Source organism: Cryptococcus neoformans, chromosome 9, assembly GCF_000149385.1.
Source record: "Cryptococcus neoformans var. neoformans B-3501A chromosome 9, whole genome shotgun sequence".
NCBI lineage: Eukaryota > Fungi > Basidiomycota > Tremellomycetes > Tremellales > Cryptococcaceae > Cryptococcus > Cryptococcus deneoformans.
In genome coordinates, this window is record NC_009185.1 from 599,577 (window position 1) to 619,679 (window position 20,103).

General features: G+C 47.3%; 5 protein-coding genes across 5 annotated transcripts; 2 read left to right on the plus strand and 3 right to left on the minus strand.

The window, feature by feature from the left end:
• Positions 1 to 878: 878 nt before the first annotated feature.
• On the minus strand, positions 879 to 5,527 carry CNBI2170 (hypothetical protein; the record flags this gene model as incomplete). The annotated part of the gene is made up of 6 exons (XM_768510.1): positions 879 to 1,494; positions 1,545 to 2,052; positions 2,101 to 2,717; positions 2,768 to 3,437; positions 3,496 to 4,664; positions 4,878 to 5,527. 6 exons carry the CDS (start codon positions 5,525 to 5,527, stop codon positions 879 to 881), a joined length of 4,230 nt encoding a protein of 1,409 aa, XP_773603.1.
• A 1,420-nt stretch (positions 5,528 to 6,947) lies between these two features.
• On the minus strand, positions 6,948 to 8,166 carry CNBI2180 (hypothetical protein; the record flags this gene model as incomplete). The annotated part of the gene is made up of 6 exons (XM_768511.1): positions 6,948 to 7,293; positions 7,346 to 7,405; positions 7,468 to 7,775; positions 7,835 to 7,924; positions 7,982 to 8,068; positions 8,122 to 8,166. The coding sequence occupies 6 exons, from the start codon at positions 8,164 to 8,166 to the stop codon at positions 6,948 to 6,950; spliced, it is 936 nt and encodes a 311-aa protein (XP_773604.1).
• A 1,002-nt stretch (positions 8,167 to 9,168) lies between these two features.
• CNBI2190 (hypothetical protein) lies at positions 9,169 to 10,729 on the minus strand (the record flags this gene model as incomplete). Its single annotated transcript, XM_768512.1, has 2 exons — positions 9,169 to 10,551; positions 10,607 to 10,729. The coding sequence occupies 2 exons, from the start codon at positions 10,727 to 10,729 to the stop codon at positions 9,169 to 9,171; spliced, it is 1,506 nt and encodes a 501-aa protein (XP_773605.1).
• A 217-nt stretch (positions 10,730 to 10,946) lies between these two features.
• Positions 10,947 to 13,693, plus strand: CNBI2200 (hypothetical protein; the record flags this gene model as incomplete). Its single annotated transcript, XM_768513.1, has 5 exons — positions 10,947 to 11,117; positions 11,168 to 11,643; positions 11,694 to 12,003; positions 12,051 to 13,607; positions 13,664 to 13,693. The coding sequence occupies 5 exons, from the start codon at positions 10,947 to 10,949 to the stop codon at positions 13,691 to 13,693; spliced, it is 2,544 nt and encodes an 847-aa protein (XP_773606.1).
• Positions 13,694 to 18,134: 4,441 nt separating this feature from the next.
• Positions 18,135 to 19,479, plus strand: CNBI2210 (hypothetical protein; the record flags this gene model as incomplete). The annotated part of the gene is made up of 4 exons (XM_768514.1): positions 18,135 to 18,615; positions 18,670 to 18,735; positions 18,783 to 19,241; positions 19,289 to 19,479. 4 exons carry the CDS (start codon positions 18,135 to 18,137, stop codon positions 19,477 to 19,479), a joined length of 1,197 nt encoding a protein of 398 aa, XP_773607.1.
• Between the last annotated feature and the right edge of the window lie 624 nt (positions 19,480 to 20,103).

Here is a 20,103-nt window from a genome sequence, read left to right on the forward strand (position 1 = left end):
CTGATCAATGTTAGCCATCATGCCCTGCGCATTCGGAAACTACGCTCCATTATGAAATAATGAACGATTAACGGCTGGAATTTGCAGTGCTCAGCCTTTGGTCATGGGAGAGATACTACAATAAGCGCCGCATTTTAATTTTTCGGGAGCTATCAGTGATCACCATTCATCGGCCAGCAGCTGTTGAATTAGTTGATGGTGGAGCATGGAGCATATTAAAAATGGCCTGGGGACTGCGGCCGAAAAATGCGACTGAACTGAAGGCTGGTTAGACGCTAGCGGTGGACAGTACGTAAATATTCGGACGCGTCGCGTACGCGGCTAGTATTAGCAGCCCTTGATCAAGAGAATATCTATTTATTCCAATTGTTGATGGCAAACAAAAAGCCTAGTTGCGTGTTGAATTTTGGTGTGATGCGAAGAGGACCGCCTATATGCAAAATCATTCTTACTTCCCACGCAATGCAACCATCTCTTATGCATGCTTCTGATCTCACTTTTCCCCAATGTTCAAACATGATAAAATATAGCTACACTATGAGCCTTTTCGGCTTTGTATCGAAACTCATGGTCTTATAATCTCATGATCTCACAATCTTCTAGCAAAACAACGTTCGGATGGATATCTCTGCAAAACCGTCTAACCCCAAATGCTGTAATGTCATGATTTGTATGTAGTCTCTGAAACACCGGAAAGGATTATGATGAAACATCTCATTCGACTTTTGGTCGAAAAGGGAGGTGTTATTATGTCGAACGTCGGGGAAACCTTGAATGTAATAAAGTGTCCTGTGATAAAAGCGTTCGTTATGTAGGGGATGATGACTGTTATGTAAAGTTCGAGATTTGAGTGGTTGTTAGGATGGTTAATTCCTTTTCTAATTTTTTAATTCCTCCGTTACAGCTTCCTCAGCCACAGCTTCCTCCTCCATACCCTTCCACATCGCGCTCGATTTCCTCCCCATTCGCCCGCTAGTAGTTCCCGGCTTCATTTTCTTGAAACTCGGTCGTTTGGACAGCTCGGATCCTCCTTCCCCACCTAGTCTCACATCAGGATGAAGTTCGGTTGGGCTGGCTCGACGTTTCGTATGCGAGTCTTCGTCAACACTCCCTTTTGTCAGATCAGCCGGAGAGTTTGTGCTAAGCGAGTCGGTATAAGATCCGGAACCCGAGTTTAAGGTACCTATTGACCCGAGTGACCCAATCGCCGAACCAGAAACGGATGAGCCCACGGAAGGAACATGCTTCTGTAAAGGAGAGGGATTAGGCCTTTCTTTCACTTGATTGTGGTCGAGCATATGGAGGTAATGGTGTATGATAGCTCGATGCACGAACAAATACTGCCGTAATGTTTGCACAAGGGACATACGCTGGACCCGCATACTTTCAAGAACACAAGACACTGGGTCACGCATCTTAGAAAGTGGAGAAGGTTCGCGCCGAGGTCGGTTGAGGGAAGTAACGGGCTCAGGGTCAGCCAAGCGACCGGGTATCCTGTTACGGCGTCAGTCTATTACGACCATAGAACAATGCACATTACTCACGACTCAGAAGAAACTCGATCAGAGGATGTTTGTACAGATACCAGACTGGGCCTTCTTGTATCGGTGTCGCTCGACACACTCGTACCTTCAGACGCCATCCTGTACATCATGAACCTATCATCGGCGCTGTTAGCGGCCTTGGGAGGGTCGACTTCCATTGTTTCATTACTACCCCGTTTTTTGGGTGGGAACGAAAAATCGAGAGCGACTTGATGCTCTGGTTGAGTAGGTATCGTACCAGGAGACCCTGAAAGCTGAGGGGCAACGGATGTACTAGAAACACCCAAGTCGAAGGATTGACTGACAGGTTCAGGCGATGCAACTGCTGAAAGGGTAGTAGCAGGAGTTGCAGAGCTAGAATGCTGTGGCGATATGACTTCGGGAAGACGTGCAGGCCCATCCGCAGACCGAGCTTCAGCGGCACTACGCTGAGAAAAGTCTCGGTGAAGGCCATCCAAGATAGCGTCCACCACTATGAAACTTCCTGTCCGTCCAACACCAGCAGAGCCTACGTAAAATTAGTATCAACCTGAGAAACTAAAACTGTGGTACTTACAATGTACCAAGACAGGCGGCTCGTCAGCTTTCCTGTAACAACCCTCTGGTTTGGCCTCGTGCGCCGCATCGTTGACTTCCTGGATCAATTTGAGCAACGTGTCCGGCGTCTCTGGCACATCAAAGTCAGGCCAACCAATGCACTGAAGCTGTACGATCTTTCTCGGCGGTTGATCAGGCTTGTCATCGCGGGAGATGAGGAATACCCGTTTGATGTTGGAGTCACTTTCTTGAGGGAATTTGGAAGACTTGGGGGTCGCTCCTGCTGTTCCAAAATCAAATCCAGAGTTCGCGGCCGGAAGCGCAGTATCTTCCCCACCAGACTGGCTGATCAATTGCAGCTTTATATGCCCATATCGCTCCTCGCACCAGTAATTGCCACACTTGATCAATCCGCCTTCAAACTGTTTCGTAATCATGACAATTATCCTAACGTTCTGTTCCCAGACAAGGGTCCAGAAGTCTCGATATGTGGCATCTAATGGACCTTGAGTGGCAATATATCGTCGAGAAGTGCCTCGGGGTTGAATAAAGGATGCGTTGATGTAGTCAGAATCCTGGTCAGGCGGAGAGTCAAGACGAACACGAGAGAAGTCGTACGGCCAGATGTTCTTGTATCTATTTCAAAATCAATTGGATTATTCGCGTTGTTATGTGAGATAACTCACCTGTTTTTAGTACCCCTCTCAACACCCGCGGTGATAGAGAACGGGAAGTACTCGATGTCCTCAGTTCCCCGTTCCCAGTTCATCAACCTTTTCAACTCATTTAAATCGCTTTCTCGCTGTATAGCCCATTCCCAACCCTTCCTCTCACTAGCACTCTTGAGGATTTGCTCGTCATACCCTACAGCTGGTTGCAGAAGAGCTCCAGAACCTTTGGCATGCCACTCCATGATAGCCTGCAGTCGCTTCTGTTCATGCAGCTCCAATTGGTAAAACTGATGGGCGAGCTTATCCATACTGTCCTGCTCTGGCATAGTGACTAGCTCGCGCAACCAATCAGGGAATTGGTCAGCTCGTTCCCGTACAGAATCGGGTAAATTGAGCGGTATTCTTTCGGTAATGCCACCGTGGGATAACTCGAGGTTTTGACGAATGTTGTCGAAGAATGGATTTGCAGGCTGAAACTTTGCCTGTGTGGAGTCGGCCATGCCGGTTGTTGTGACCGGACCCTTGTCAAGCCGATGCAAAGCAGCTGGGCGTTCGCTAACAGCAGTAGTCAAAGGAAAGGAAGAACCAAAGGGATTGGATTGGAAATTCAAAGAAGGGGTGGGTGGGATAGTGAGACCCTTGGGAGGTGGTTGGCGTCCTGATGATTTGCCTCTGGTGGTTGACTCTGGAACTCATGGTCAGTTTTACAAAAACGAAGACTGGCGGCGACAGCAACTACCTACCATGCGAGAAGGCTAAAGATGCTAATCTACCTGCCATCAAACCTTTCTGAGCACCGGCAGCGGCCGCGCCCTGTTGAGGCTGGGGCCCTTCATCATCGTCTGACACCAACGGCAAAGCGCCGCTCAACTTCATCGCAGCGTGACCTCCTTTGACGAACCACAGTCTACCCGAATATCCTTCTCTTCCGAATTTCCCAGCAAGTCCATCCAATACCCCTCCGTCTGGAGCGCTACCACTGTCAGCATCAACCAAGACGATATCACTCTTTTCACGCCACTTCGATACTTCTTGCATTGAATGTGGTGAAAGCATCTGCGTGAGTTTATTCAATGTGAAAGCTGGACGTCGAAGCAGAGTAGAGGGAATTGGTAGCGAATGAGAAGAGGGAATATGCGATGACTGAAATGACGAAGGTGGCCGTACATCAAGAATGAGAGTAGTAGAATTGGGCAAGAGTTTTGCTAGATCAGTGGGTGCAATCATCTGCGGCTTCATGCCACCGGGGGACTGAGAACCGCTAACGCTTGACGCCAGAGGACTTGGCGATTTGGTTGAATGCGGGGTTGACGCGCCTAGACTTGCTGAAGAAAGCTTTGTAGGGAGGGAATTCTTTTTTCTAGCAGCCGCTGCCAAAGGATTTGGCTCACCGCCTATATCTGGCTTGCCGGCACTCGTTGCTATAGCCTTATACCGCATGAGTGTCTCTGCACTCAATCCTCCTCGGATGGGAGGTGCTGCGCCGGTCGACGCCTGTTTATTACTTGTTGGCGAAGACATTGCCGGCGCTGCGTGACTAAACTGTCCTTCGAATGGAGATGCCAATGACTCTCCAAACTGTATTCTAGGACTGTCGTCCCGTAACATGCTGCTGCTGTTGTTGCCACCACCGCCGATATTGAGCCTTTCGAATGGAGATCCAAGATGAGGACTATTTCTTCCCATCGGAACTTCCGATGACGGAGTGGGTGCACCTGAAGAAGCAGCCAAAGCAGCCCAAGGGGAGCTGAAGCCGGTGTTCGTGGTTGCTAAAGGAGTTGGTTGCTGAACTGGCAAAGAGAAGCCGGACGATGATCTGCTTGCAGGGGACGGACGGCTTGGGGAACGAAAAGGTGAGGAGGCGGCAGGTGATCGTGTCGGGGAAGGGGAAAGGGGGTCGACAGGCGGCGGACTACGAGGTTCAGAGGCAGATGGAAAATCTGATAACGTCGGGGGAGCTTGTCGACCCATAATGTCTGGCGTGACGCTGATGGAACAAAGGACGGGATGATGGTATGAGTGATTGTGTCGATGAAAAAAAAGATGATGCGGGTGTAAAATATACGTCGGTGATTTTTTACTATTTTCTCTGCCTGGCGAAGTGATCGGACGGCCGAAGACTCACTGCGAATGGATGTGTCGGAGAAAGGGAAATGGTGGGTAGCAAAGGTGTGGCTGGCGTGTATGGTGTATGGCAATGGGGTGGCCGGGAACAAATGGATCGTTGATAGTCGACGAACGAGATTTGGCCGGGGATGGCGAATGAATTCTCGTGCTCGACTGGCCGGCTGATGATGATGATGAGGTGTCTATAATGAATATGACGTGTAATGACGCTAAGGCCCGTTGTTTGCGGAAGCAATGCCTCAAGTTTGGCGGGCCGACACGACAGGGGGCGGGTGGCAGGGATAGAAGGTTTGGGCAGGTCTTGGTATGTCTATGGACTATAAAATATGGCAGAAATGGCAGCCTAACTCTTCTGGCTACAGCTCGCCGAAGTTTCTTTGCATGAGTCTTTTTCGACTTTTCCTCGCCGCGCTTTTCTCCCCTCTTTGCCCCGTCCCCATCACTGGAATGGCCCTGAGTAAACACCCTGAGTAAATACCCTGGTTCCGCAAGGCCCTGATTACAAAATGATGTCATACACTCCTTTTCGTTTTCTTTTCTGTTCCAGCCCGCTTTTCGGCCCTCGTCGTCTTCCAAAAGCGGCATGAGCCGCCCAACGCCCAAAACAAAAAGGCAACAAGAAGCGTGAAACATGGATGAAGATCGCATCGCAGTAACCACTAACTGCATCCATATCGCAAGTGGCCCAAATTTATTCTAACCTTTATGCTACAAAAAGTCCTTTTTGCCGACCTTCGTTTCGTGTCCATCCACGCGACCATAGCAGTAGTTACGGCTGAATCGGTGGGCTGGACGTTCACAACCATGACGTCTGCGGCGATTCAGTTATGCGATGCGAGAAAAGGGCGAGCGACGACGAACGACGAGTCTTCAAGCTGAAAAAAAAAAAGCAGGCGACCCGGCGTGCCAGAGACAAGTAACTTATATTAAATTAATTACCCGTTCGGACTATGGCATATCGGGCCGAGAAACATGCGATAATTTGATAAGTTACTCACTTTATACTACCAAAATCGAAGTCGTTCATTTATTTATTAACTCCTTTCGTTCTTCCGTTCGTTTGTCCATCGTTTTTCGACGACGTCCGTCTATCGCCCGCATTTGCTCATCATCCGGACGACTGTTCGCTCGTTTCTTCATCCTACACTGCTCATGCATGGTATTGCACTCTCTTATTATACTTTACCACGCCATTGTGGTTGAGCATGCATCATCAGTTATGCGTCATCGTCATCGCTTACTTCTCATCGCTTCCCATCGTCTACATCTGCACAGCACGCATTTCACTGTCTTCTTCATAACTATATTTGCGTTGTTGTCATCATTTTTACCAACAAGGTGCGGTCCGAGAACTCGGTTCATGGTGTGCTGTCTGCTCCACGATTGTTAGAACACTGGCGCGTACAGAGAGATGATGAGTCATGAGTCATGAGTTGTCTTGTTGTGGTTTCGATCTGTCCAGCGTGAGGATTTCACTCCTTCGCCTAAATTCAGGCAAGGAGAGTAAAATTGAAATAAGACGTGTGATACCCAAAAGTCAAGGCGAGTGGCTGCAAAAGCCGGATGTGCCAACTTATAACTACTACCTTCCAGTTGCTCAACTCTAATCCTTGGGACAACATTAGTTCTTAATCCTTATAAAAATATTCCAGGCCGAGTTTGAATGCAATTTCTAGCCCTAGGAGGGCTCAAGTGATAGCCTCCCTAATTCTTTTTCAGGTAATGGACAACCCGAGTATCCATTGTTATTTCAGCCGCGTCAACTTAGCATGGTATGGGGGACAGTAGCTGTCTGTTCGTAACTCCTCTAATTGACAATTTCCCAATAATTATATGGCGGCAACAATGCGATAAAAGACGTAACTGCCGATTGGCAGAAAGAAGTTTTATCATGAATGAACTTGAGCAATTCAAGGAAGTGATCCGGCCTCCATGTCTGAAACAGAAAAGCTGTCAACTAATATATCATCAGGGTATATTACAGGTGTCAGGTGTAGAATGGCGTCCACATCGTCCGTGAAATGCAATGGCGAAATAGTAACGGTTACTTTATTAACCCAAAATCCCCTTAGATCACAAACAGAGCCAACATTGTGGCAACCATCACGCCGGTGGTACCTGCAATCATTCGTTCACCACTAGAAGTGGAAACACTAGAAGCAGCCAGTCCAGATGCAGCAGTAGTGGCGGTCTCTGAAGAAGCTGAGGTGATTAGAGAGACAGTGGAAGCAACATTCGAAGATGCGTCACTCTCAGAAGATGTAGATGACGGGGCGGAAGAACTAGAAGAGGAAGAGGATGTGGATGTGGGAGACGATACTGAGGCTGACGCAGATGTAGAAGTGCTAGCTGCAGCGACAGCAGAGCTTTCTTCGGAAGATGATGAAGAAGTCTGACTTTCTGACGTAGCAGAGCTGGAAAAACAAGCATTAGCCTTGATCAATGTCATATAAGTACCGGGCCTACTTGGTAGATGTAGTTTCATCAACAACGGAGGAGGAAACGCTGCTTGTCTCGCCAACGGATCTATGAGAAACATGTTAATGATGTATGAAGACGAAAGGCATCTGAACTTCAAATTGACTCACGTAGACGCAGACTTGGTAGTAGGAGTTTCACTGCTAGACACTTGGGACGTTTGCGCAGCTATCGGAGCAGACTCAGTGCCAGAGACCGACAAACTCTCGGAAGCAGCGGCCGAGTTGGCACTAGTGAAAGTGGTCTCACTGGCTGACGAAATTGATTCATAGGATGATGACGTTGAGGATGGTGTGGAGCCAGCAGTGGCGGAAGAGGAGCCGGTCGTTGACGACCCGTCATCACGCATAGAAACATCCGCACCATTGGCAGCACATACTTCCTCGCCATAGTAGATTGCGTTGTTGACATTTTCAGTCTGCATTAAGCGAATTGTTAGCGTTGGATCAGGATTGATGGGCAAAAATGCACACGTACGCTGCAGCTTGAAGACAGGCACGAACGAAGGTAACCAACGATCATGGGATCCGTACAATAACATGCAACGTCACCTGAGGAACAAATAGACTACCTGGGTATGAGTATATAATCCAACTTCATAGTCGAAATTGGTAGACAGCTCACTTCAATTGTGTCCACATCGGCGAAACAATCTTCTGCGCATTGGGGAGCTGTAGCATTCTGACGAACCACAAGTGGAGTGGCTGTGGCCTGGAGGTGATATGGTAAATACGGGTAATGAAAAGGCTCTTAAAGATACATACTACAGCGAGCAGCGAAGCAGCCGAGACGAGGGTTGTAACTCTCATACTTTATTCTGGTGTTAGAGCAAAAATAAAGCTGGATATTTTAGGTGGGGCAGGCTGATGGCAGCTGGTGGCAAGAAGATGGTGGAGGTGTCTAGAGAGGATGTGTTGTGCACGGACGTGGTGGACGGTGGATGAAATGTAAGATAAAGGTAGAAAGAAGAAAAGAGAAGATGAAAGCAATACTTACACTTACATGCACTAGAGTGAACACACTACATTTGGAGCCTCAGTCAACAGCCCAATACGAGGCTAGAGGACAACGAGAACGGGACACTTACCCTGTTCCTTTCGGGGGCCCTGCACTTGCGAGGTCAAAACCTGAAACATAGCGTTTTAAGGGTCCTTTGCGCGGTGAAGATTATAGCCAAGACCGCTCCGATGGCCCAATTTTAACCATTTGAGCCGCGCCATCATCATCCGTCATCCCCTGCTACGTACTTACCGTATGTTTCCATACAACAAACAAAAGACAGAAAGCAGGCACCGTGTTTTTATGTCCAATCAAATGGCATTAAATGCTCTTTTTGCTGTTTGGTTTAGAGATGATGGACGTTATGATGCATATTTCTGGGCGCTGAGGTATCTGTAAAAGTGCAGGAGCCGTCGTATTATGCGAATAAGAAGACAGAAGTTATACCTGTTGATCTTCATGTAGAATTCTCAAAACTAGCTTTAATAATATCCATGGGCTTCGGTGGCATAGCCGTTTCGTTGGTGCAGTGGTGGTGGCATGCCCTCTTAAGGATGGATCATGTAATCCGACTTGTATCAAATAATAAGGGTACACCTTTCCACGTACAGACTGTAATTGCATTTGCTTGTGGAGTAATGTCAACGTTGCAACCTGATCGTTAGACGGTAGTTTGGTATGGTCCAAAGTTTCACGATTATATACAGGAATGGCCGCATCCAGATGTCGGGTTGATTTGCCCTTTCCATTACACCCTAATGAAAAGCTAGGAGATCCTGATCACTCAAGAGACATATATTCATCATTTTGACCTAATCTTCAGGTTTATTAATCCGACACTCCGCCATCTTCCTACCACATCCTTCACAATCTGACGCTTCATTCGCGCGCAAGAATTTGATGACGGGTAATTGTCCAACACCCGCCAGCATCTGTTCGACATGTTGCTGTACCATTTCCCTGATCCTGTCCATAGCCTTTTGCAGAATTTGGTCTTCGGTGTCTTGTCCGTAGATATCTGGATTCCGATATACCAGCGTATCCACCGACAGGAACTGCTCTAGACCGTAGAACTCGAAGATGGTCCGTTGTATTGATTTTCCGCCACCTTTTCTATTGTTGATGCGACAATGTTTGAATGATCGGCTAAGACAATCGGCAAGGGTGCTTATGACCTCTTCTTCAGAAAAACCACCCGGAAGAACCGCAGCAACCTCGTCATCCCCATCAAAGTCGCTCATACGACTGGGCAGGCCAACGCCATCATCATAAATCCCTCCAAAGTCATCATCTGCGTCAAGCTCGTCGTCCCAGTCATACTCGTCATAATAATCGTCTTCCAGGTCCTCTGGATCAAAAGCACCAAGATAGAGTTCGTTTGACTGATTGTGGAGAGCAGTATTGGACGGAGTGTTTTGCGCCCGCTGCGATGTGAGACCAGATGATGCACCCGAGATTCCGTCAATGTCTTCCCATCCCCCATCATCATCGCTTCTGATATCGACAGCTGCTTCCATCGCCTGACCGTTCCCTTCAGTAGGATCCGCTATAGTCAAGGCTCCTAGGTCAAGGTTACCTTCCTCCGCGATTTTTGATTTGAAGAAACAAATCCTATTGGTGGTTCCCCAAATGACGGTGAGCTTCCAGTCTAGGTCGGCATGGATGATCACATTTTCGGGTAAATATAGATCTTGCAATTTGACCTTTTGGGATGGTATGAGAATATCGGCATTCTGAACGCATACCGACCTTGGCTGGAAGTAACGGATGAAAAGCTGTATGAATTGGGCAAATGGAGGTACCGTCTGAGGGTACACAGGGAGCTCTGGAGGGTCCAGGATGGATAGTGTTTCGAACTTTGGCGATACATGAGTGGTTTCCGTGAAGAGTAGATGGCTGAGCATTTGGTTGGCATAACCTAAAGAAGCAAAGGTGGCTTCAGAACCTGTGGATTCAGGAGAAACGACAGAGTCATAGCCACTAATAAAAGGGCGAAAAAATGTGACTTTCTGAAGATGACGAAGTAGAGGAATTTTCTTGTGGCCCCATTTGAGATACTCATAGTCCATTTGTTGACTCGTGATAAAGGACGAGGGAAAAACAGAAGTAGGTCTGTCCAACCCAAGAAGAAAGCTGCCTGGGTCAGAGACAGTAGCTTGAGAGTACAAATGGGGTGCGGCAGCGAGGAACAGTGTCTGGAAAAACTTGTTAATCTGGTATTCGATTGCGCAACTTAAAACTGCTACTTACCGAGCTAACGCGCAGGGCGTTGACAAGAGTTGGTTGGGGAACATGGGCCCCTGGTGTAGGTGGTACTTCTATGCAATATGAAAGGATGTGGGACCATATGTCGACGGGAAGAGCAGCTGTCATGGTGAGTGAACGAGAAGAAGGAGGAATAATGAGTGATACGTTGCAACTTACGTTGAGACAGCGGCTGATGAGCGGAAATCAGAAAATGTAAATCGATGGTATCGGCGATGGTATTCACATGGCGGAAGTCGCCGACTTTGGTTCTCCTCATCATTCAGAAAGAATGAATCTGAAGTTGGACGGTGTAATAATGAGGGCAAGTTCGTCAGGCACTCGCATGTTGTCTTTTTGCTTTCTTTCATCCCCCAAATTGCCCTCCATGCTATTCCACAGCGACAAACGCCCCCGCAGCGCCCTCACAGCAATATTCACAGAGTCAGGACACGCAGACATCCTCCTCGGCATATTTAACAACCTCGCCATACAACATATCCCCGCTCTTCTACGCGTTAGTGCTCTTTCTCCTCTCAGCCCAGTCTACAAGCTGACACTACACAGGTTAACAAATACGTAAACTCAGTATTTACTTCTTCTTCCCAGCTCCAGCTTCGTTATCGAAAGTCCTATCATTCCGTTTCCCCTCATACCCAATCGTCGGCCCCCAGCCGACTCACAAACTCTGCCGAAGAGCTCGGTCTTCTTATTGAACAAGAAAAGCGCCTATCCAATCTCTGCCCGTCAGAGATCAGGTGCTTACACTTTCCCAATGCTGAAATAGCTCAAGTTCAACTTAACCACATCCTCGTAACAGAGCGCATTAATAGGGAGATCGTATTTCCAAATGCCCCCGATTCGAACTATCTCTGGGATGGATGGTCTGTTTGGAGGATCAGAAACGCCTACGAATTTGATGGAGAGTCAAGAGGTGGGAAGAAGGCGCAAGGTGTATGGAAATGGAAAATGAACTTCGGTGCGCCAATCGACAGTGCTACCATGTGTGTAGAAGACAATGTCGTGGCTGTCGCCTACGCTGTGTAGGTACCTTCTCTTTTCTTTTCTCTCCACGACACTCAGATTACCATAGCAACCACCCACCATGTGACGAAATTTCCTACAACTCTACACTCAAGGTAGCCCATCGAATCTACTTTTACAGTCTCATTCCGCCGGTCGGCACACCTCAACAATCTGATGGTATCTTTCAACCACCGATTCCCCACCCAGAGGCCAAGCTGCCATATGTTGAAGTTCTTGTCCCAGCAAAGCACCATATGCACCATATTGAGCTTCAACTGGGCCCAGGTGGTAAAGTTGGTTTACTTCTGGTTTCTGCAGACACGACAAGGCAAAATTTTGTAGGCCTTTGGGACTGGAAAGCGGGTGTGTCTATTGGTGTAAGTCTGTACCGTTTTCCTTCGAGACAAAAACTGACATGTGGTAGAAACTTTCTCCTACGCCCGACGTCCCTGTGTGCGAAGATTTCCGCTTCTTGGGCCCCTTTATTCTTTCTTCTGTTATGAGGGACCTTGTCAAGAAGCCTGAAGACGAGCTGATGGTGCTTCATAACAGGGAATTGGATTCCTGTGCATCCGGAGGTCGCCCAAGTTGTCTTTCGGCTTCCACCCCGCAGAGGCCCAAGCCTGCCAGTGTCTACGATGATATTGATTATGATTCTGAGGAGGACACCTTTCAGGGCGTTTCAGAGGCTGTTCCCCCGCCCTTGGAGACGGTGTACAGCATCGACACACACGCTCCCTTACCCACAGAACGAGGTACTCGGCCGTTCAAGCGCAGCTATATAACACATTTCGGCCCAGGCTCCGAAATTGATGAAGCATATACCTGGGACTGGGACGAAATTCCGTTTTGCATGCCTCTCGCTTCCCTTCAACTTCCTACTTTGAATACAACCCCTTTGGGTGTTTACGAAACCCCTCTAGATTCTATCATGGATTCTTTACATGTCGATACTGACTTCCATCCAGTTCGCCTCGCCTTTGACAGCTTCTCGGTTGATCCTGCGCTCTTGCAGGGCGAGCGATTGGGTGTTATACCCTTTACCTTGTCTGGTGATACCAGTGATGGTCTTGGTGCGCCAAATGTTGTCAGATGTAAGGGCATAATCGACATTACGACCCTTCTTGGAAAGACTATCGAAGCGATGCAATGGCACATGGCGAAAACAAAGGGTATAGATATCAAACTGTTAGCTCTCGGTGCGAAGCTCAACAAAAAGACATGGAGAGATCAGTTAATAGAGGCATTTGAGCTGTTCCTTCGTTCTGGGCAGGATGATGGGTGGGAAACTGAGGAAGATGAGCCGAGCCGGTACAAGTCCAAAAAGAGCAGATCAAAGAGAATCAGCAAAAGAGCTACAATTATATCTCCGAAACAAACCAAATCCACTTACAAGTGGGAAAATCCACATGTTGTTCCCTGGAAATCTTGGGATTCCGGGGTCAGCATACGTTTCAACCATCGCAATATCGTAACGGCTTGGGGTACACGAGCGGTCATGGTTGAGCCTGTGCCAGATGCAAAGCCCTTGGTGAGGAAGAAGGATGGGCAGCTCATGAGGCAATACTGGATGACCTTGCGGGATTACTCTCGACACACTTTCCATGATCATCCTGGACGTCCACGTCAAGTCTTGGGAGGTCTTCAACATCCATATTTATCTCTCGACAAAGCTTCATTATCCACTGCCTCTTCATCCACATCACCTTCTCCCCCTGAAAGCGGTGCCAAACGTGAGAAACCGCGCGTCATCAAATGTCCGCTAGTGAACCCTGTCCCTGTCGCCCAGATGGACAACAATTTGATTGAACACAGTACCTCGGAGATTCAGGATAAAAGACTTTGGACGAAGCGCATATTTTATGATGAGCTCTTGCAGTCGAAATTGATGTATAAGGAAGTCAGAGCAAAGATCTTGTTGGATCAAAAGAGGCCATATCGCTCGTCTGCTTTCGATGGCAAGATGGTCGTTATCGGTGTGGTAAGTTTCTTCCTTCTATTTTGCTAGTTGAAGATTGAGGCTGATTGATGGGGAAGGAATCCGGCGCTCATATATTTACATTCTGAGGAGAGTTCGGAAGGGCAAGCCATTTGTCAGAGTCTGATGTGCATGATGGCGGCTTGAGTGTGTTGCTTGCAATGCAATTAAGAAAAGAATAATGGAGTTTTTACATCTTTCCATGCATGGCTGTAGTATCTATAAACATGCTCTTGAAGCCTCGAATCACGGATGCCGGCAGTTCCATTCTGAATCAACATCACATTTAAAACCGATACTATACATAAACACCAATCATCACCCACCGTCAGAACGTTGATTGATATCTGTTGCCAAAGCAATATTGTTCTAGGTTTGATTTGGCAGTGGATAGCTACATATACCAAGATTTTCCTCCTTACATCATAAATGCTGCTGCGCAATAATAAAGGACTGTCAAGATTCAAGAAGATGCCGTACGCTTCCTCATTTGATGAACGGAAGTCTCCTACTACCTATCAAACGACGACTCGTTACCGCGTGTTGTGTTCTCTTTGCCCGCTAGCTTCTTGCTTGGGATCAAAGTGCAAAGGTATGGCAAAGCTCATAAATGCATATAGGATATACCAAGAAGGGACTCTCAAGCAGGAATCTCAGTATCATTAGTTCGTAAACGTAGCTGTCCAAACCATAACGAAACCAATTAAATGTTCAGGGCGGCAACCGGCATTTTCTTGATCGGCGCCTTCTTCTTCTTCTTCAGTGGGGTGATTGCGACGGACGAAGATAAACAATGCCTTTCAGCTTGTTCAGATTGGTCAGTGGTGTTAGGCTACTGTAGGGGACAATATAAGGAAACCAGTGAGTGACAAATTAGAAACATGGAGGGTCAGGGTATGATGATGAAAGAAGAACGTCGCTGACCGTTCTGTGCAGCGGTGCAGCAATTCAATTTAACTTACATGAACGACTTTATTGGTTGTCTTTGTGAAGGACAGACTTATGCTGGTACACTGGGGAACGAAACAATCACGGGATCTGCTGGAATCTGCGAGAGCTGCCAGACGACACCTGCACTGATCCAGGAGAATCTTCAGGTAGATAACAGATACTTTTGCTCGCTTCCGTCGCTTGCTGCTCACTGCTTGATTTCTCAACACAGGACTTTCTCCGACTATGCTCAATCCAATCGGCAAATGGTACATCTTTCAATGCTACTATCTTTCGACCTCAGGGGTATGAGACGGCGGAGGATACATCGAAGGATGCGGTGGTTGGAAAAGGTGTCCAGACTTTGGCAAAGGCGACATTGTTATGTTGGATGGGCACACTCTTGATGGCATTCTTCTTTGGCGTCACGGCTTTATAGATGGTGAAAGGGACCCAAGCAATTGATGAACAATGAAAAGGACATCGATAGTATATGGCGATAGAGCTTGAACTGCGTCTTGATTGAACGATATATAATAGATAGATTTGCGATAAGTACGAAGTAGACAGACGTTTTGTTGGGTGCAGCAATGCCACGATCACACTAAGAGTCTGCTGACGTTTTGCTAAGTCCTTGGCTATTTCTCCATTTCAAAATGCACCTTTGTTTGTTATTTCAACGGCATATCCAATGGCCCATCCCTGTTCCTCATTTTCACCCTAAACTCAGCGTTGTCGTCGAAGGATCGAACGAACGAGATCTCAGCTCTTGCTCGATCGCGTTTTCTAGATCTTCCCTCAATCTTCTCATTCAGTGCCAAATGGCCAGCAACCTTCACGGCTGGGCATTCTTCATTGGGCTGCGGTTATATAGGACACAATTAGATGCATGTATGTCACGAAAACGCTGCTTACTACGTAGTACACAAACACCTCAACGCCGCAGACACCGCGCTTCAACGAATGCTCCGTTCACTCATCTGCTTCGTGCCCTTTCTCATAGCCATATTCCTTACTCTTGCGGTATCATTGGCAGACGCTTCACAAGAACAATGTGTGATGGCCTGCACAAATTGGTCTCGTGTGATAGAACACTGCCGATGGGAGTATATAAACCGATGTAAGTAGGCGCTCTTGCATTTGACGATTCAACTGATGTGCAAGAACAGTCAAGCATAACCAACATAATTATAATTACAACAACAAATTCGTTGGCTGTCTTTGCAGAGGGGAAACTGCAGCTGGGAGTATAGGCAACAATACCATCTCTGCATCTGTCGGTGTCTGCTTGAACTGCCATACTACTCCAGGGTTAGTGAAGAGAGATCTGAGAGTAAGCATAATCGTATCAAGTCAGAAGCAAGCGCTGGTGGTGGCTTAACCTGTTTCGGAATCGGTCTAGGATCTCCTCCAATTATGCACCGTGCAGGCACAGAATGGAACAGCAGCCGATGCTTTGCATTACAGGCCTCAAGGTTACCACACGAATATCACTGAACCGCAGCCTTATGAGTATCAATATTAAAGTCATCCATTACTCTTCAAAGTGGCATCAGCAAGACAGCAAAACTATGCCTCCCCATCCTCTACCAGGATGAGCTTGTGCTGCTTTACTGGCCTTTACTACTTTCTAATAAGAAAAGATCATCCTTCATCGTAGTGGGTAAAAGTTGTCATCATGTATCGCCGAGTTTCATAGGTAGTGTGTGGTGAAGAAGTGTTGCTTGCAGTAATCATTCAGTTAGGCACGTCGTATGTTCGTATCATGGGTAATAGAGGAGCTGCGCTGTAATAGAGGTGGCTTCCGCTGGAGATGTCCTGCGCTGCGGCAGCAAAGGCCTGTGTTCGCATCGGAATATGACGGCAAGGCCTTGGCAATGTTCGGTTACACTTTTATCATAGGCCTTGCCGACCTTCTGAGGACCTGTAAATTCCCTTTTGAGAAGACCTCGGCAGCTGCACGAAGGCCTCCCAAAACCGTGTTGTAGACCTGATCAAGATGAAAGAACGATAGGAAAAAGGCGAGGCGGACGGGCCTATTATTTATTTATTTGTCCTTCTGAACGTGCTGGAGAAATTGATGGAAATTTATTTTCGACTGTGCACGCCATTTTTGTCCCACCCTACTTGTTGTTGCCACGGCCTTCTTCGGCATTCCTGCTATACTGCGCTTCGTTATATTATCAATAGATTCCAGTTCTATACATAGCGATTCCTTTTACATCTCATCTGCGCATAATAATTTGTACCCATGTGTCACATTATAATACCACGAACATCCCTCATCATGCGAACATTCTTCTCACCGTATTCCTGCTCGAGCCAACTAATTTCTGCGCCAATAAAATGACCTCCTTAACTCGGCTGCTCACTCTCACTTTCTGGCTGGTTCTTCTCGGCTTAGACATCATCAGAGCTACTGATGCGGACACCTGTATGTCAGCATGCACGGATTGGGCGGTTGTCATGCTGTACTGTCGGTGGGAATATGCTGATAGATGTGAGTACACCCTTGCCAAGAGAATTCTGCAGACAACACAGGAGGCATGATAGATGGATCGCCAAACAGGAAGATCAATTTTTATCCAACAAGTATCAAGCAAATGCTGACCAACCAGCGGTTTTAATAGTCACTACCAACCAGGATGACTACATTTATAACAACCAATTTGTCGCATGCTTGTGCCAAGGGCAAACGGCCAGTACTGCTGCATTGGGCAATTCGACCATTTCTGCATCTGCTTCTACATGCTCAACCTGTGCAACGACACCGAGTCTTATCGTTCAGAACATCAATGTGGGTGTTATCGCGGGAATGAAGGGAATCCCTTCACTGCCAGAGGTCTTTGTACATTTGCTCACTGTCCCTTGTAGGATTTCCTTGACATATGTACTGTCCAAGCTCAGAATGGAACAGCCAGCGGGGCACTGACTTACCGTCCTCAAGTGTACAACACAAATACGACCGATCCCCAGCCTGCAGAATATTACTCATAGGTACATTGGCGTGTGGGACTTGTGGGAAGAGCGTTGATAAAGCAAGGTCGATTGCCGACAAATCCGGACTCTAAAAGGCGGTGTATTTGATGCCCTTCAGTATTCTGCGTATGATAACAGTAGTGCTCAGCGTCATGTAGCAGGAGCATTTGTAGACTATACGCAAGTGATATTGATATGGCGCGAGGGAAAGGATTATCCTAGATGCAGATGAACGATCTTTTTATTTGTGCCTTCCGTGCAGCGTATCAGACTTTGGCGAAGATTTCGCTAGCGTAGGATCGACAGATGAGATCTTGGCCATTCAGGAGATGCAGTCTACTACTGTGGCCATTACAATGTAGAGCCATAACATGAAGTTACGACAAAGGATCTGAAGTTACGACAAAGGATCTCCCTCCCTATGGAAAAGAAGCACAGAAGAGACATCACCGATATCAATTTACCCTTAGACAGCGTGACGGAGATGAGGTCTGGCCGAAGTGATGTTAATCAGAGGGATGAACCTATGTTCACATGCGCTGTGATTCTCGCGTTTTCTTAAATTAATCATTATCGACTCTCAAAAACAGCGTGTGGCTTTTCATCACAGCTAATTAAACGATGAGAGTGGTCAGCTTGTCTCGCATGCTCCCATTTAGCCCAACACTCCCAGAGCTACATCATACAGAAGACCAGCAAGACGTCCTGTTGGAGTGGAAGAAAGCGTCTCTTCCCCGTTTCATTATCCTTATTACAAAATGCTTGATCCCACCTTTACTCGTTTTCGCACTTATACTCACCCTAATTTCCCTCCTTCTGCCTACGGTGAAGCATCATGAGACGACCTTCTTTTCTATTCAACCCATCGGTCACGCAAGAAAAGTCACAGCCGGTAGCCTGCCAGTAAACTCGACATCATCATCATTGTCACCGTTGAGGGCCTCTGCCGTGGCAGCCATCAGGGACATCAAACAGGAGTTGGAGGAAACGAGTCCTGGGAACGACATCGTAAACGCTACCAAAACCATTGTACAGTCAGGGAACGTGAGGCTGGAAGAATGGTTGGGCATCAATGGACCGAGTATCTTCGTTGGAGCTTTACGTGAGGACATTTATTCGACGCAGAAACAATCACTTACACGGTTTTGATCGCTAGGTATCTGCTCAAGGATGAAGGCCAACGAGTCAATTATGTGTACTTCTTCGGGGGAAGCGGCTTATCGTAAGTACGCTTATGATCTGCCTATTTTTGTCTCACTCTGCTTTCAGATGCAGCTTTCTTGCCCCTTTCCCTCGGGAAGGCACTTATTGTTCTCCCACCGTCCCCCTTTTCACCAATACTTCTCTTACTATCTGGGATTCTCACTCTCATATCCGTGCTGATATTTATTGTGGGCCTAATATCGTGGCATCTACCGCGCCTCGCTCTTTTAAGGCAAAAGTCTCATCTTGAAGCTGTACCCCATCGGCCAGATTATCCCAGGGATATTGATTCCGTAAGACCGCTAGTACATGAAGACGGGGCGGATGATAAGGGAAAGAGCGTAGCGAGCTTCAAGTGGGGCAACGGCCCACATCCGGCATTTTTCTGTACGGTCCTGAGCGCTTTGGGGGTAGCAGGGGGTGCGATGATGGAGTTGAGAGACGTGAGTAAGGCGCGGGAACAGTGGGACGATATACAAGCTTGGGAGGTTGGGTTGGAATTCAGGCTGGGAACGTTGACATATTGTAGGTATATTGTTGTGAACAGTGGTCAAAGCTGATCAATCGTTTAGTACTCCCTCTCTTACCTATATGTTTGTTCTTAGTTCTCGTCATCGGTTCCTTGCCATGGGCATGGTCAGTTGCCCAGTCCAAGCATTATATGAACTTCGGTTCTGTCCGAAATATGAGTCCCGTCTCTACAAAACCCGACAGCCTTCAAAACGCACAAACTCCCCAAGCGTCATCTTTCACGGGCAACTAATGATGGCAAACAGATTGTCATCGGTGCAATTTTCGGAAACACCCATGGTCGAGATTGATGGAAAAAAGTCGTGGAGAAATACGTTTGGAGATGGGGTAGCGTCGTGATACAGGAAGCGGTAGATCTGTACAACAATGCATTATCGGACAAGTCGAAATCTAATACTCCATTCGCAAATCTGAACGACGAGGTGCTGGACATGTCATAGCATCAGCATGGCCCTTTTCTTTAACATAACATAAACAGGCGGGAACCTACTGATGAGGGGGTGCAATTGACATAGGTATGTGATAGCCCACCTATAATTTAATCAACTTCATAGAGTTTATTTAGGTCCTTAAATCGACTTACATGAGGTAGCAGCATGTCAGAGTCAGCAGCAAGCTCGTTCGAAGTAATCTATAGAGTGTATCAATGTCGATGTCCTGTAGCGAGTACACCGAGAAGCTCACGTTTGGTTCTTTCCTTTGGGAGTCACAAACCATCCAGCAGCTCCAATGGCCGCAATGACGAAAGCCACAAATACAACGTGAAAGAACGACATGGCGTGTTGAGCAAAAGTGTGGTAGACGTAGAGGACGGTTGACCGAGAGCAGAAGAGAGCTAGCTGGTGGGTGACGCATA